The sequence below is a fragment of the Elephas maximus genome, chromosome 24, assembly GCF_024166365.1.
Source record: "Elephas maximus indicus isolate mEleMax1 chromosome 24, mEleMax1 primary haplotype, whole genome shotgun sequence".
Taxonomy (NCBI): domain Eukaryota; kingdom Metazoa; phylum Chordata; class Mammalia; order Proboscidea; family Elephantidae; genus Elephas; species Elephas maximus.
This window is the reverse complement of record NC_064842.1, coordinates 4,520,439-4,535,489: the sequence shown is the minus strand read 5'-3', so window position 1 is coordinate 4,535,489 and position 15,051 is coordinate 4,520,439. Positions and strand designations below refer to the sequence as shown.

The 15,051-nt window shown below is 44.4% G+C and overlaps 1 protein-coding gene across 4 annotated transcripts in view; it reads right to left on the bottom strand.

Annotated features, from left to right (window-relative positions):
* KCTD3 (potassium channel tetramerization domain containing 3) overlaps nucleotides 1–4,369 on the bottom strand; it is a 58,023-nt gene extending 53,654 nt beyond the window's left edge. For 3 of the 4 annotated variants that reach the window (XM_049868186.1, XM_049868185.1, XM_049868184.1), the window contains exon 1: nucleotides 3,602–4,368. In XM_049868186.1, coding sequence (XP_049724143.1) covers nucleotides 3,602–3,684 — 83 coding nt within the window. In that variant the 5' untranslated portion in view covers nucleotides 3,685–4,368. Of the gene's footprint in view, nucleotides 1–3,601 lie in introns of all 4 variants that reach the window. The other variant, XM_049868187.1, reaches the window with a different exon arrangement.
* Between the last annotated feature and the right edge of the window lie 10,682 nt (nucleotides 4,370–15,051).

Here is a 15,051-nt window from a genome sequence, read left to right as displayed (position 1 = left end):
GCAGACTCTTAAGTGAAAAGGAGATTACCACTAGTAAGGGAAATGACTTGGTCAAATACATATAAACAAATCCAGCCAGTGGTACACGGAAGGAGCCAACGCAAGAAAGATTCGATCTGTCTTAAAAAAACACCCCATTGCTGTCGAGTCAATTCCAACTCATAGAGACCCTAGAGGATGGAGTAGAGCTGCCCGATCGAGTTTCCAAGGAGCGCCTGGTGGATTCCAACTGCCAACCTTTGGTAAGCAGCTGTAGCACTTAGCCACTATACCACCAGGGTTTCCAAATAAGGATTATTTTATAATCTGCAACCTTTCACGCTCAAGGCTTATTCAGCAAATTGTTTTCCAAATAATTCAGTTTGCGTTACTGAGAAAACTACACAAGTCTACTTAACAATTTCAATTATAATCAGGATTTTGGGGTGGGTTTAATATAATCCAGAATTTCTGGGCAAATGGATGGGACCCTTACCCACACCATTTTTTTCCCCCAATAAACAAGAGAAAAACAGGGAGAAAGTAACAGCCCCAAACCTGGATCCAAATATTACTTCATGAAAACTAGTATGCTCAAAATTAGACATGGCAAATGAGTATATTACTTGCACTATATATGAAAGCCTCCTCTATGTTTTTTGTCTCATACTTATAGTGTACCAAGAAAATGTCACCTGCAATCTGGTCCTGGAGAAACTATAAAGATACTGGCATATCCATCTACACTTTATGCTGCTTGCTTCCTACTAACTTAACTTGGACAGTCTAATTAAAGGTATTTATTTTGCAATACTACTATTGACAATGCCATTAACCTTACATTTCACATTTATTTTTTCAAAGTCCTACATATAAGGTTGGTACTACTACCGTCATTTTTACATTTTAGGAAACTAGGCACCATCCTTCTCCCCCTAATAGAACAATTTGCCCAAGGTTGTTCAGCTAATTAGAGGTAAAGCCTAGGAACTGAAACTGTTATCTGCTGGGGACTCTACAAAGCTGTCCCTGAGTCTTCAGCGGCTGCCCTGGCCCTCTGGTATAAGCCCTAAAATCATACACATTCATGGGAGAATTAACCACAAATTAAGCCATACTGGGTTTCTTTCACTGTCATTATTTGTTATTTTTGTAAATAATAGTTCTAAATGAAACCTGTTCTCTACTTTCCCAATCATCCACAAAAAAAGTGTTAAACACAAAAATTGGTCATTTCTATAATTTATGACCATTTTCATATTTCTCTTCAAAATAAGACTTTATAGCATATACAGGAGCCCTGGTGGCTCAGTGGTTAAGCGCTCGACTGCTAACAGAAAAGTCCGTAGTTTGAACCCACCTGCCACTCCTTGAGAAAAAGATGTGGTAGTCTGCTTCCATAAAAGATCACAACCTTGGAAACCCCATGGGGCGGTTCTACTCTACCCTACAGATTACAAAGAGTCAGCGCCGACACAGCGAAGTGGGTTTGTAGGCTACAACAAGATGTAGATGCCTTCTAGATTCCTTCCAGCTCTAAAATGCTGCCAGAGTCTATGATTCTCAGCAATTTAAGAAAATGCTCTTAGAACGCTTAAGAGTTGGATGTTGTTTTCTACAGGCCATGTCGTTATTTCTTTTATAAAATATTTTATCTTAGCAATTCTAAAGCTTGTTTCACTTATGTTTCATTCCAGTCTAACAACTTTTATCTCCCTTCTAAGTCGTCCAATACCATGATATATCTCATTTTGTATTCTTTGCTAATGCATTTAAAAAAAATTTAGAACCTAATAAAATCAAGCTCCACAAATAACGTAAACATGAAGTAAAATGTCTGAGCTCCCAGATCACTGCATTCTGCCATTTAGAAATTTAAACTGAATTCTACAATCGTTAACCAAAAAGTTCACTCATTAGTAAAAAAAAAAAGCCATCCACAAAGCCATCCACATTCAATACATACTAATTAATAACGTTGTTTAACTTTGATCATGATACTGTATATCCTCTAGAATGCCTGAAAAGGAATATATTAACAATCAACAACAATTAGAAAAAAGTGTAAGGATGCGAAATGACTGTAACATTACTCAGTATTAACACACACTGAGGGCTTACTCTTGCAGAGTGTGTGTGTGTCCGTAAGTTATTGGATGTACATATATTCATGTAATTTTAGGGGGAAAATCAGTTTCTTACATTAAGATACCTTCACAGGCTGGTATCTATGCAGCAGCTATAATGTCGTTAACTTCTTAAGCTCTTAAAACATTTGCTTTGGGGGAGGAGGGAAAATAAAGGCCAGGAAAAGAACAAAGTGTTACTGTTTCTTGGGGTGAATTCTCATACATACTTACAAAATTATTTTATTTCAGGATTAAAACACTACACATTGTTATTACTATGATTCACCTTGTTGTCATTTCGCATTTTTAAATACATTAGTCAAAAGAGTCTTACACTTTGAAAGCCTTTCATATTCTTGAGCCCTGCAAAATACACTAAACTCCAGAGCGCTTCATCTTTCATCCACCAAGCGTAAAACTCAACTCCCCCTTCCCTCAAACAAAGCTGGCAAACTCTTTTCTGAAAGGAGTGACTCATAAGCCATAGAAAATCCACAACTTTTTTTTTTTTAACCTAACAAGCTTAAAGTAGCCCTGGTGACGTAGTGGTTAAATTCACCAGCTGTTCCTTGGAAACCCTAGGGGGCAGTTCTACTGTCCTATAGGGTCGCCATGAGTTGGAGTAGACCCGATGAAAATTTTTTTTTTAATCAAATTTAGTGTAAGGCATAGGAAAGAAGTGGAAGGCCAGACGACAGACAGCTAAAAGCTGTCAGTCTGTTTACTCCGATTGCACCACACTGTGGCAATACCCAAAGGTTCCCAGAACTAACTGTTCAAACTGCAGTTTCTGGACAGGCTGTCCTAAAAGTTGAATAACTCCTTCAAACCGATCACCAAGAGACTCTGAAAATAACGACCGTCTGCAAATATACTGCACTCCGTTTGCAAAAATTTTTCGAGGTTACCAACAGCCCTTAGTCAGGCCTCCTGGAAAGAACACAGAATCCTTACGTGCTGAAGCAAACCACCTCCCTGCTGACTGAAGAGAAAAGGAGGCAGGTTCATCTGCAACAGCCACACCGCATCTACAACATCAATTCCCGCAACAACCCCTAAGGTTAACTGGGAAAAGACTGCATGACGTTCCCCTGTGGGAACTCTGGTGGCACACCGGTTAAATGCTACGGCTGCTAACCAAAAGGTTGCCAGTTCGAATCCACCAGCCGCTCCTCGGAAACCCTACGGGGCAGTTCTACCTGCCCTACAGGGTCCCTACGAGCCACAACTTGCTTAACAGCAATGCGTTAAGCGTGACACCCTTAGAAAGGGGAGCAACAAGCCGGCGTTGTGGGAACGCGGCAACTCGGCCGTACGCACCGCGCGCTCGGCGATCCCAGGAGGCCCGCGGCCTCTCCCTTCGCGGAGCAGAGACCGGGGCAGCTCAGGGTCCGCCCCGCATCCCTCCCGCCCCCAGCCGGCTCGGCTCCCGCGCCCCCGGGGCCCCGCGCCGCCCTGCAGGCCGCCCGCACCCCGGCCCTCGCCCGACTCACCTGGTCCCCCCCACGTTCAGCTGGACGATCTCGCCGCTGCCAGCCGCCGCCGCGGGGAAGCTGCCGCAGTGCCCTCCCGCCATCTCCGGGGGCTCCGGGAGCGCCAGCCGCCCTGCCTCCCCGGCCAGGGCCGCCGAGCCCGGGGCCGGAGCCCGAGGAGGCTGGGGCGGCTGCAGGGCCGGCGGGTGGCGGCGGCCGGAGCGCGGGAGGGGCGCGGGGCCTCCCGCACCTTCCCGGCGGCCGGGCGAGGCTCCCTGGCGTCCGCCGCGTTCCCCGCTCCTGCCGCGCCAGACGGCGGCCCAGTCTCCACCTCTCACGGCCGCCGGGCGGACCCGCGCCTCAGCTCAGCGCTCGGCGCCACGGTCGCCGCCACCGCCACGGCGGCCGCTGCAGCCGCAGCCTCAGCCGCCTCGGAGGGATCACCGCGCGGGACAAAATAGCGCAGCGCGACCCGCTCGCCCGCCGAGCCGCGGAGGAGGGGTCACCGCGCGGGACAAAATACCGCAGCGCGCACCCGTTCCCCCACCGCAGCCGCAGCCCGCCTCGGAGGGGTCACCGCGCGGGACAAAATACCGCAGCGCGACCCGCTCGCCCGCCGAGCCGCGGAGGAGGGATCACCGCGCGGGACAAAATACCGCAGCGCAACCCGCTCGCCCGCCGAGCCGTGGAGGAGGGGTCACCGCGCGGGACAAAATACCGCAGCGCGCACCCGTTCTCCCGCCGCAGCCGCAGCCCGCGTCGGAGGGGTCACCGCGCGGGACAAAATACCGCAGCGCGCACCCGCTTGCCCGCTGCAGCCCGAGCACGGGGCGGAGGGAAGGAAGGCGGGGGAGGAGCTTCCCGGCCGGCGCGCTGGCGCTGACGGCGGGCGGGAATGCGCTCCTGACACGCTGCCTACCAGGCGGGATTTCTGTTCTTCCCGCCTCTCCTGGCGACCCCAGGCCGTTTCCCTCGTACGTTTAGGGTTTCCTAGCACCAGTGGTCCAACTTCCAAATTGAGGGCAACTCTGGACACAGTTACATTGTCCACCTTCTCAACACGGATTTAGGTTGTGAAAGTAAAAATGTCCTAGAGATCTTAGCAGTCCTATACACAACAGAAGGAAACACTGCCCGGTCCTGAGCCGTCCTTACAATCGTCGTTATGCTTGAGCCTATTGGTTCAGCCACTGTGTCAATCCACCTCGTTGAGGGTCTTCTTCTTTTCCGCTGACCCTGTACTCTGCCAAGCATGATGTCCTTCTCCAGGGACTGATCCCTCCTGACAACATGTCCAAAGTATGTAAGACGCAGTCTCGCCAGCCTTGCCCCTAAGGCGCATTCTGGTTGTACTTCTTCTAAGATTTGTTCGTTCTTTTGGCAGTCCATGGTATATTCAATATTCTTCGCCAGCACCACAATTCAAAGGCATCACTTCTTCGGTCTTCCATACTCGTTGTCCAGCTTTTACATGCATATGATGCAATTGAAAATACATGGCTTGGGTCAGGCGCACCTTAGTCTTCAGGGTGACATCTTTGCTCTTCAACACTTTAAAGACATCCTTCACAGCAGATTTACCCAATGCAATGCGTCTTTTGATTTCTTGACTGCTGCTTTCATGGCTGTTGATTGTGGATCCAAGTAAAATGAAATCCTTGACAACTTCAATCTTTTCTCCATTTATTATGATGTTGCTCATTGGCCTAGTTGTGAGGATTTTTGTTTTCTTTATGTTGAGGTGTAATCCAAACTGAAGGCTGTGGTCTTTGATCTTCATTAGTAAGTGCTTCAAGTCCTCTTCACTTTTAGCAAGAAAGATTGTGTCATTTGCATAACACAGATGGTTAATGAGTCTTCCTCCAATCCTGATGCCCCGTTCTTCTTCATAAAGTCCAGCTTCTCGTATTATTTGCTCAGCATGCAGATTGAATAAGTATGGTGAAAGAATACAACCCTGACACACACCTTTCCTGACTTTAAACCACTCAGTATCCCCTTGTTCTATAGAAACATGAGAGACATGGGGCACCTCATACCACCAAGAAAGCAGTGCCAGGGTCTTAAAAGCTTGTGAGCAGCCATCTAAAATACTCTACCCCATTTGGAGCAATGGAGAATGAAGAAAACCATAGACTCATGGTAAAAATCAGTCCAAAGGACTAGTAGACCACAACTACCACAGCCTGAACGGGACTCAGTCCAGCACAACTAGATGGTGCCTGGCTACCACCACTGACTGCTCTGACAGGGATCACAATAGAGGGTCCTGGACAGAGCTGGAGAAAAATGTAAAACAAAATCCTAACTCACAGAAAAAGACCAGACTTACTTGTCTGACAGAGACTGGAGAAACCCCAAGAGTATGGCCCCAGACACCCTTTTAGCTCAGTAATGAAGTCACTGCTGAGGTTCACCCTTCAAGCAAAGATTAGGCAGCCTATAAAACAAAACGAGACTAAAGGGGCACACCAGCCCAGGGGCAAGGACTAGAAAGCAGGAGGAGACAGGAAAGCTGGTAATATGGAACCCACGGTTGAGAAGGGAGAGTATTGACATGTCATGGGGTTACTCACCAATGTCACAAAACAATGTGTGTACTAATTGTTTAATGAGAAACTAATTTGCTCTGTAAATCTTCATCTAAAGCACAATAAAAAAAAAGCAAACTACTGATTATTCAAGAGATGCAGAGGATAATTACGGCAGGATGTCTTTGGGTAGACAGAAAAGGAAAGATCTAATCAAAAAGTAAAGATAAAGAAACTGAGCCACAAAGAGGATAGGTGATTTGGCCAGTGCTTTCTGCTGGTATTGTTATTGCTATTATCTTCTAACCTACCCTAAGTGTAGACACAACCATTCTTCGGGGTATGGGCCTAATGAAACGCTCTGCATATCAGATGTTAAAACCACAGGCTTAAGATTGCAAACAATAATAGGGAAACTTTTTCCTGTCACAGAATTGTCAATAACCAAAGGCAGGCCTTGGAAAAGGAGGAAAGGATTTGAGAGTCGCTGGATCTCATTCATGAGTGTGTCTGATGGCGCACTCATCAAAGAAGTCAGAATTTGGGGAGAAAAGGGGAAGACTGATTTGGATGGAAAGCAGTAGCAAACAGTCAAGAGGACATTTACCCCACCTTCAGGTCCATAGTAGGAGGATTGGGGGAAAGAAAACCGTCTACGATTAAGAGGGGAGAAAGGGAATTAAAGTTCACAGGGCAGAGCCAGCTTTCAGTCTCTTCCAGGAATTTTCATAAGTTTGAGGAGACAGAGGATTTTCCTGATGAGGGTCCCTGAGATCCAGACAGTACAGTGGAGGGCTGTGTTTTAGGGGAAGAAAGAGAGTGGAGAATGAGCAATGATCTGTGAGTACTTTTGAGGAGACAGAGGATTTTCCTGATGAGGGTCCCTGAGATCCAGACAGCACAGTGGAGGGCTGTGTTTTAGGGGAAGAAAGAGAGTGGAGAATGAGCAATGATCTGTGAGTACTGGGTTTTTGCAACCCAGAAACAAACGGTTGCCGTCAGGAGGACTCCGACTCACGGCAATCCCACGGGTGTCAGAACAGAGCTGTGCTCCAGAGGGTCCCACGCGCGCCGGAACCGAGCCGTGCCCCGGAGGGTCCCACGCGCGCCGGAACCGAGCCGTGCCCCGGAGGGTCCCACGCGCGCCGGAACCGAGCCGTGCCCCGGAGGGTCCCACGCGCGCCGGAACCGAGCCGTGCCCCGGAGGGTCCCACGCGCGCCGGAACAGAGCCGTGCTCCAGAAGGTTTCCAGTGACTGAGTTTTAGGAAGTAGATCCTCAGGGCTTTCGTCCGAGGCACCTCTGGGTAGATTTGAAATAGCGGAGCGCTTAATTTCAGGAACTCCTTGAGACTATTATAAAATGGGGAAGCAGGCGTTATTAAGTTAGCCCTGAATTTCACTTAGGAAAATCTTGGTGTTGATACAGAGAGGGTTTGGTTTTATTTGGGATGAGTGGAAGGCGCCCTTGCCTGGAGCAATGAAGTTCGGTGAACACTCCTGAAATAGTCTATTCTTCCAAGCCCGGAGATGATCTGGTACCACACCTGTTAACCCCTACTCACTCTCTGCTATCTTCTTCCTGAACCCCTTCCAGCCACTCCACTCCAGAGATACCGACCTCTTTGCTATTCTTCCGCCATGTCAAATATGCTCCTGCTTCAGGGCTTTGTATTTGCTTTTCCCTCTGTCTGAAAAAAATATACTGCACATACCTAGGGAATCTGTAATGATATCACTACGATCATTCCTGATGCTGGTAATTTGTGCCTTTTTTTTCCTCCTGATTTATCTGGGTAAGTGTTTACCAATTTCGCTGATGTACACAGAGAACTAGTTTTGGGTTTCATTGATTTTCTCTATTGTTTTTATGTTTTTCTCTTTCATTTATTTCTTCTCTGATCTTTATTATTTCCATTTTTCTGACCACTTTGGGTTTAATTTGCTCTGCTTTTTCTGATTTGTTAAGATAGAAACCGAGGCCATTGATATGAACTTTTTCTTCTTTACTAATACATACGTGTACTATCCAAACCAAAAAAACGAAACCCAGTGCCGTTGAGTCGATTCCGACTCATAGCGACCCTGTAGGACAGAGTAGAACTGCCCCACAGAGTTTCCAAGGAGCGCCTGGTTGATTCCAACTGCCGACCCTTTGGTTAGTAGCCTAGCACTTAATCGCTCTGCCACCAGGGTTTCCACGTGTACTGTAAGCCCCCTTATGTATGTACTATTTTAGCAGCACACCTCAAATTTTTATATTTTATGTTTTCATTTTCATTCAAGTTAAAATAATATTTAATTCCCCTTTGATTTCTTCTTTAACCTATGGATTATTTAAAAGTTTGTTGTTTAGTTTCCAAATATGTGGAAATTTTCCAAAGATTTTTGTCACTGATTTCTAATGTAATTTAACGATGATTAGAGAGCATACTTGGAATGATTTGATCTTTTAAATTTATCGAGACCGATTTTATGGCCCAGCATATGGCCTATCTTCATAAGGGTTCCTTGTACATTTGAAAACATGTATATTCTGCTATTGTCAAATGAAGTGCTCTCTAAATGCCAACTGTAAGTATCGTTGGTTGACACTGTTATTCAAATCTTCTATATCCTTGCTAATTTTTTGTCTAATGGTACGACAGCTTTGAAAACTAGTTGGACAGATTCTTCGGTACTTAAATATACACCTATTATACGATCCATTCATCTCACTTCTATGTATGTACTCAAAAATAATGAAAGAATTTATCCATAAAAAAACTTATACATAAATTTTCATATCAGCTTTACTTGTAATAGCCAAAAACTAGAAACAATTCAGCTGTTCCTCAACAGATAAATGGATAAGCAACTTGTACTATATGCTTGTAACTGGATACTCTCAGCAATAAACTATTTCTACACACAAGGACATGGATAGATTTCAAAATAATTTTGCTGAATGAGAGAAACCAGAACCAAAAAGAAAAAAAAAAGGACATACTATGTGATTCCATTTATATAAAATTCTATAAAATCCAAATCAACTTATAATCATGGAAAGCAGACAGACCAGTGGTTGTCAGGGAATGAGGATGGGGAGAAATGGGAGGGGGGATTACCAAGGAGATGAGAAAACTTTTGAGGGTGTTCCACGCATGTTCTTTATCTTGATGGAGGTGATGGTTTGGGGCATGCACACTATGGTAAGCAGAATAAGGGCCCTATTCCCCAGAACTTGTGAATATGCTAGGTTGCATGGCAAGGGGAATTAGGGTTACAGATAAGATTGCAAATCAGCTGACCTCAAAACAGGGAGATTATTTTGGGTTATTCTGGTGGGCCCAATGTAATCCTTCAATGTGGAAGAGAGAGGAGAAGAGTCAGCGTCAGTGTGATGCAATCTGAGGAAGCCTTTACTTTTCATTGCTGGCTTTAGAGATAGAAGGGGCCATGAGCCAAGGCACCCTCTAGAAGCTGGGAAAGCAAGGAAATGCACTCTCCCTTTGGCTCTGCAGAAAGAGATGTAGCTCTACTGACAAATTAAATTTAGCCCAGTAAGAACAGGTCAGACTTCTGGCCTCCGGAACTACGTTGTTGTTGTTAGGTAGTATCCAGTCGGTTCGTAGAGACCCTGTGTATAACAGAATGAAACGCTGCCCCATCCTGCGCCATTCTCATGATCGTTGTCATGCTTGAGCCTGTTGCTGCAGTCACTGTGTCAGTCCATCTCATTGAGGGTCTGCCTCTTTTTCGCTGATCCTCCGCTTTACCAAGCATGATGTTCTTCTCCATGGGCTGATCCCTCCTGATAACGTGTCCAAAGTATGTGAGATGAAGTCTCATCATCCTCGCTTCTGAGGAGCATTCTGGCTGTACTTTTTCCAAGACAGATTTGTCTGTTCTTCTGGCAGCCCATGGTGTATGTTCAGTATTCTTTGTGAACACCATAATTCAAAGGCATCAGTTCTTCTTCAGTCTTCCTTATTCACTGTCTAGCTTTCGCATGCATAGAGGCGATTGAAAGCACCATGGCTTGGGTCAGGTGCACCTTAGTCCTTAAAGTGACATGTTGGCTTTTTAACACTTTAAAGAGGTCTTTTGCAGCAGATTTGTCCAACTCAAAGCATCTTTTGATTTCTTGGCTGCTGGTTCCATGGGTGTTGATTGTGGATCCAAGTAAAATGAAGTTCTTGACCACCTCAATCTTTTCTCCGTTTATCATGATGTTGCTTATTGGTCCAGTTGTAAACATTGTTGTTTTACACCTCAACATTTTTGTTGAGGTGTAATCCATATTAAAGACTGTGGTCTTTGGTCTTCAGTAAATACTTCAAGTCTTCTTCACTTTCAGCAATGAAGGTTGTGTCATCTGCATAATGCAGGTTGTTAATGAGTCTTCCCTCCATCCTGATGCCCCATTCTTCTTCATATAGTCCAGCTTCTTGGATTATTTGCTCAGCATACAGATTGAATAATTACGGTGAAAGGATACAACCCTGATGCAAAAGTTTTCCTAACTTTAAACAGTAGTATCCCCTTGTTCTGTTTGAATGACTGCCTCTTGATTTATGTACAGGTTCCTCGTGAACACAATTAAGTGTTCTGGAATTCCCATTCTTTGCAATGTTATCCATAACTTGTTATGATCTACACAGTTGAATGCCTTTGCATAGTTAATAAAACACAGGAAACATTTTTCTGATATTTTTCTGCTTTCAGCCAGGATCTATCTGACATCAGCAATGATATTCCTAGTGCCATGTCCTCTTCTGACCCCAGCTTGAATTTTGACAGTTCCCTGTCCATGTACTGCTGCAAGCATTTTTGAATGATTTTCAGCAAAATATTACTTGCATGTGATATTAACGGTATTAATGTGTGATGTCCTCGATGTCATTCTGCAACTCCTCTAGTCTTTGGTCATTAGTGATCAATGAGTCAAATCTATTCTTGAAATGATCTCTAAATTCAGGTACTATATACTCAAGTTTGTACTTTGGCTCTTGTGGACTTGTTTCAATTTTCTTCAGCCTCAATTTGAACTTGCATGGAGCAATTGATGGTGTGTTCTGCAGTCAGCCCCTGGCCTTGTTCTGACTGATGATATTGAGCTTTTCCGTTGTCTGTTTCCATAGATGTAGCCTATTTGATTCCTATGTATTCCATCTGGCGAGGTCCACATGTATAGTCGCCATTGCTGTTCTTAAAAAAAGGTATTCGTAGTGAATAAGTTATCGGTCTTGCAACATTCTATCATGGGATCTCCAGGGTTGTTTCTATCACCAAGGCCCCATATTTTTCAGCTACCAATCCTTCTTTGTTTCCAACTTTCTTGTTCCAATCACCAGTAATTATCAGTGTACTCTGATTGCATGTTCAATCAATTTCAGATGGTAGAAGTTGGTAAAAATCTTTAGTTTCTTCACCTTTGGCCTTAGTGGTTGGTGCATAAATTTGAATAATAGTCATTTAAACTGGTCTTCCTTGTAGGTATGTGGATATTATCCTATTACTAACAATACTTCAGGATACATCTTGAAACGCTCTTTTTGATGACGAACACAATGCCATTCCTCTTTGTCATTCCTGCCATAGTAGATTATGATTGTCCAATTCAAGATGGCCAGGACCAGTCCATTTCTGCTTACTAATGCCTAGGATATCCATGTTTATTTTTCATTTTTGGTGATTTCCAATTTTCCTAGACTCATACTTCATACATTCCATGTTCTGATTATTAATGGGTGTTTGCAGATGCTTCTTCTCATTTTGAGTCTTGCCACATCAGCAAATGAAAGTCCCTGTCTTGGTTACTGCAATAATAGAAACACCACAAGTGGTTGGCTTTAACAAAGAGAAATTTATTGTCTCACAGTCTAGGAGGCTAGAAGTCCAAATTTGGGGTGCCAGCTCCAGGGTAAGGCATTCTCTTTCTGTTGGCTCTGCAAGAGGGGCCCACCATCAACCTTCCCTGACTGAGGAGTTTCTCAGCACAGGTACCCCAGGTCCAAAGAACGTGATATTCTTCTGGCTCTGGTTTCTTGGTGGTATGAGGTCCTCATGTCTCTCTGTTCTCTTCTCTATTTTATATATCAAAAGAAATTGGTTTAAGGCAAAACCTAATCTTGAAGATTGAGTCCCACTCATTAACATAACTGCCACTAATCCCATCTTGTTAACTTCATAGAGATAGGATTTACAACACATAGGAAAATCACATCAGATGACAAATGGTGGACAATTACATAATACTGTGTAGCCAAACTGATGTATATATATTTTGGGGGGTATGTGATTCAATCCATGACAGTCCCAAAAGCTTGATTCATCCATGTCACTAAGATTGACTCTGCTTTGAGGAGGCAGGTCTTCCCCAGTCATAATTTGAGTGTCTTCCAACCTGAGGGGCTCATCTTCCAGCACTATATTAGACATTTCAAAAGGTTTTCATTGCTATTCATCAGGTTTTCACTGGCTAACCTTTTTTCAGAGGTAGACCACGAGATCCTTCTTCCTAGTCTGTGGTAGTCTGGAAGCTCAGCAGAAACCTGTCCACCATGGGTGACCCTGCTGGTATTTGAATACCCATGGCATAGCGTCCAGCATCACGGCAACACACAAACCCCCACAGTATGACAAACTGACAGATGCATGGGGGGCCAGAACTATAAGATGATGAATTTGTATAGTTTTAAACCACTAAATTTGTGATGACTAGTTATTGCAGCAATAAACAACTAATGCATATATGTATGTCAAACCTACCAAACTATACACTTCAAATAAGTGTACAGGAGAAGGGAGAAGGCAGGGCCAAGATGGTGGAATAGACAGATGTTTCTGGCGAGCCCTCTTACAAAAAAGACTCAAAAAAAAAAAAAAATGAAACGAGTATATTTATGACAAGCTACGAGCCATGAACATCAAAGGCAAAATTAGAAAATGAACTGAGTAGCAGGGGGAGGAAGAGATGGGTCAGAAGCGGAGAGGAATTACCAGACCTGAATTGCCAGGAACCCTCAGGGCACCACTCTTGGGAGCGGCTGCGGCAGGCTGGTACTGGCGTTCAGTTGCAGTTTACTCAGGGAGAAGCAGCCAGCCACACTGCCTACTCACACTTCTGGAACCAGAGAAGAATGGTGCTCTTGGCAAAAGCTAAGTACTTGCATGTATTTTACCACATCCCCCCACCCTCAAGCCAGCTTTAGTGGCTGTTGATTTCCCCGGGCCTGAGATAGGCCCTGTTGAGCACCCTGAGCCGTCCTCCCTGCCTTGGAGAAGGAATAAATTTGCAGTTGGGGGAAAAGATAATTTGTCAGCTCCACTAACCAGGGGAGCTCAGGACTGAAGCGGCTCCTGTCCAGGCATAAACGGTCCACGGACTTTGAGTACCTTTCCCCACCTTGTGTGGAGCTGTGTGGGCCTATTTTAGGAGAATGGGCCCTTGTTGGCAGACTCCAACCGTTTCAGCTGTGCGGCAGAGAGGTGGGTGTTTTATGTTTGACATTGCTTTGCCTATTAAACAGAGTCCTCACCTACCCACATCAGAAGCCTAAGGACTGGTCGCTCCACTCAGGTCACCCAGCCACCCACAACAGGGGTCCAAGGATAACTGGTACCTCCCAGTCCTTACAACCAAAAACTTTGGGTGCCCATGGTCCATCTGCAGAGCCCACCCACCTGTATGCTCTAGGGAACGGGGACGTGCTTTCCTCAGAGACACTTGGAGGATGATTCTTAGCCCTCTACCTTGTTCAGAGAATGACCCCCTGCTGCAACCAGATACTGGTACCTACACCAATCACCCCTGCCCCTCTAAGACTGTAGGACACAGCCTGTATCACACACTTGATGATCAGCTACCTGGACACCTGAGCTGAATCCATACAAGAAAAGTGAATGGACTCCTAGACTGATACCTGATAACAGCTCTAGCCATCTGGGGACAGGATGTCAGAGCTTCAAAGGTGAAAATAATCAAGCTAGCTCACTCAAGCAACCCATTTGGCCATATCAAAGCAAAACAGAGCAAGAAGCTACGACACAGTAAGCAAACATAAAATAAACTAATACAATTACTTATAGGTGGCTCGGAGACAATAGCCAATATCAAATCACATAAAGAAACAGAGCATGATTTTTTCAACAAGCTCTCAAAACAAGAAATCCAGGGATCTTCTAGATGAAAGTGCCTTCCTGGAATTACCAGATGCAGAATACTAAAGATTAATATACAGAGCCCTTCAAGACATCAGGGAGGAAATCAGGCAATGTGCAGAGCAAGCCAAGGAACACACAGATAAAGCAGTTGAAGAAATTAAAAAGGTTATTCAGGAACATAATGAAAAATTTAATAAGCTGGAAAAATCCATAGACAGATAACAATCAGAAATTCAGAAGATTAACAATAAAATTACAGAATTAGACAACTCAGAAAGTCAGAGGAGCTGAATTGAGCAAGTGGAAGGCAGAATTGGTGAACTTGAAGATAAAGCACTTACACCAATATATTTGAGGAAAAATCTGATAAAAGAATTTTTTAAAAAATGAATCATGTGGGACTCTATCAAAAGAAATAACCTACGAGTGATTGGAGTACCAGAACAGGGAGGGATAACAGAAAATACAGAGAGAATTGTGGAAGATTTGTTGGCAGAAAACTTCCCTGATATCATGAAGGATAAGAAGATATCTATCCAAGATGCTCATTGAACTCCACATAAGGTAGATCTTAAAAGAAAGTCACCAAAACATATTATAATCAAACTTGCCAAAACCAAAGATACTTTTAAGAGCAGCTAGGGATAATTTTAGGGATAAATGAAAAGTCACCTACAAAGGAGAGTCAATAAGAATAAGCTCGGGCTATTTGGCAGAAACCATGCAGGCAAGAAGGCAATGGGATGACTTATATAAAGCACTGAAGGAAAAAAATTGCCAGCCAAGAATCATAT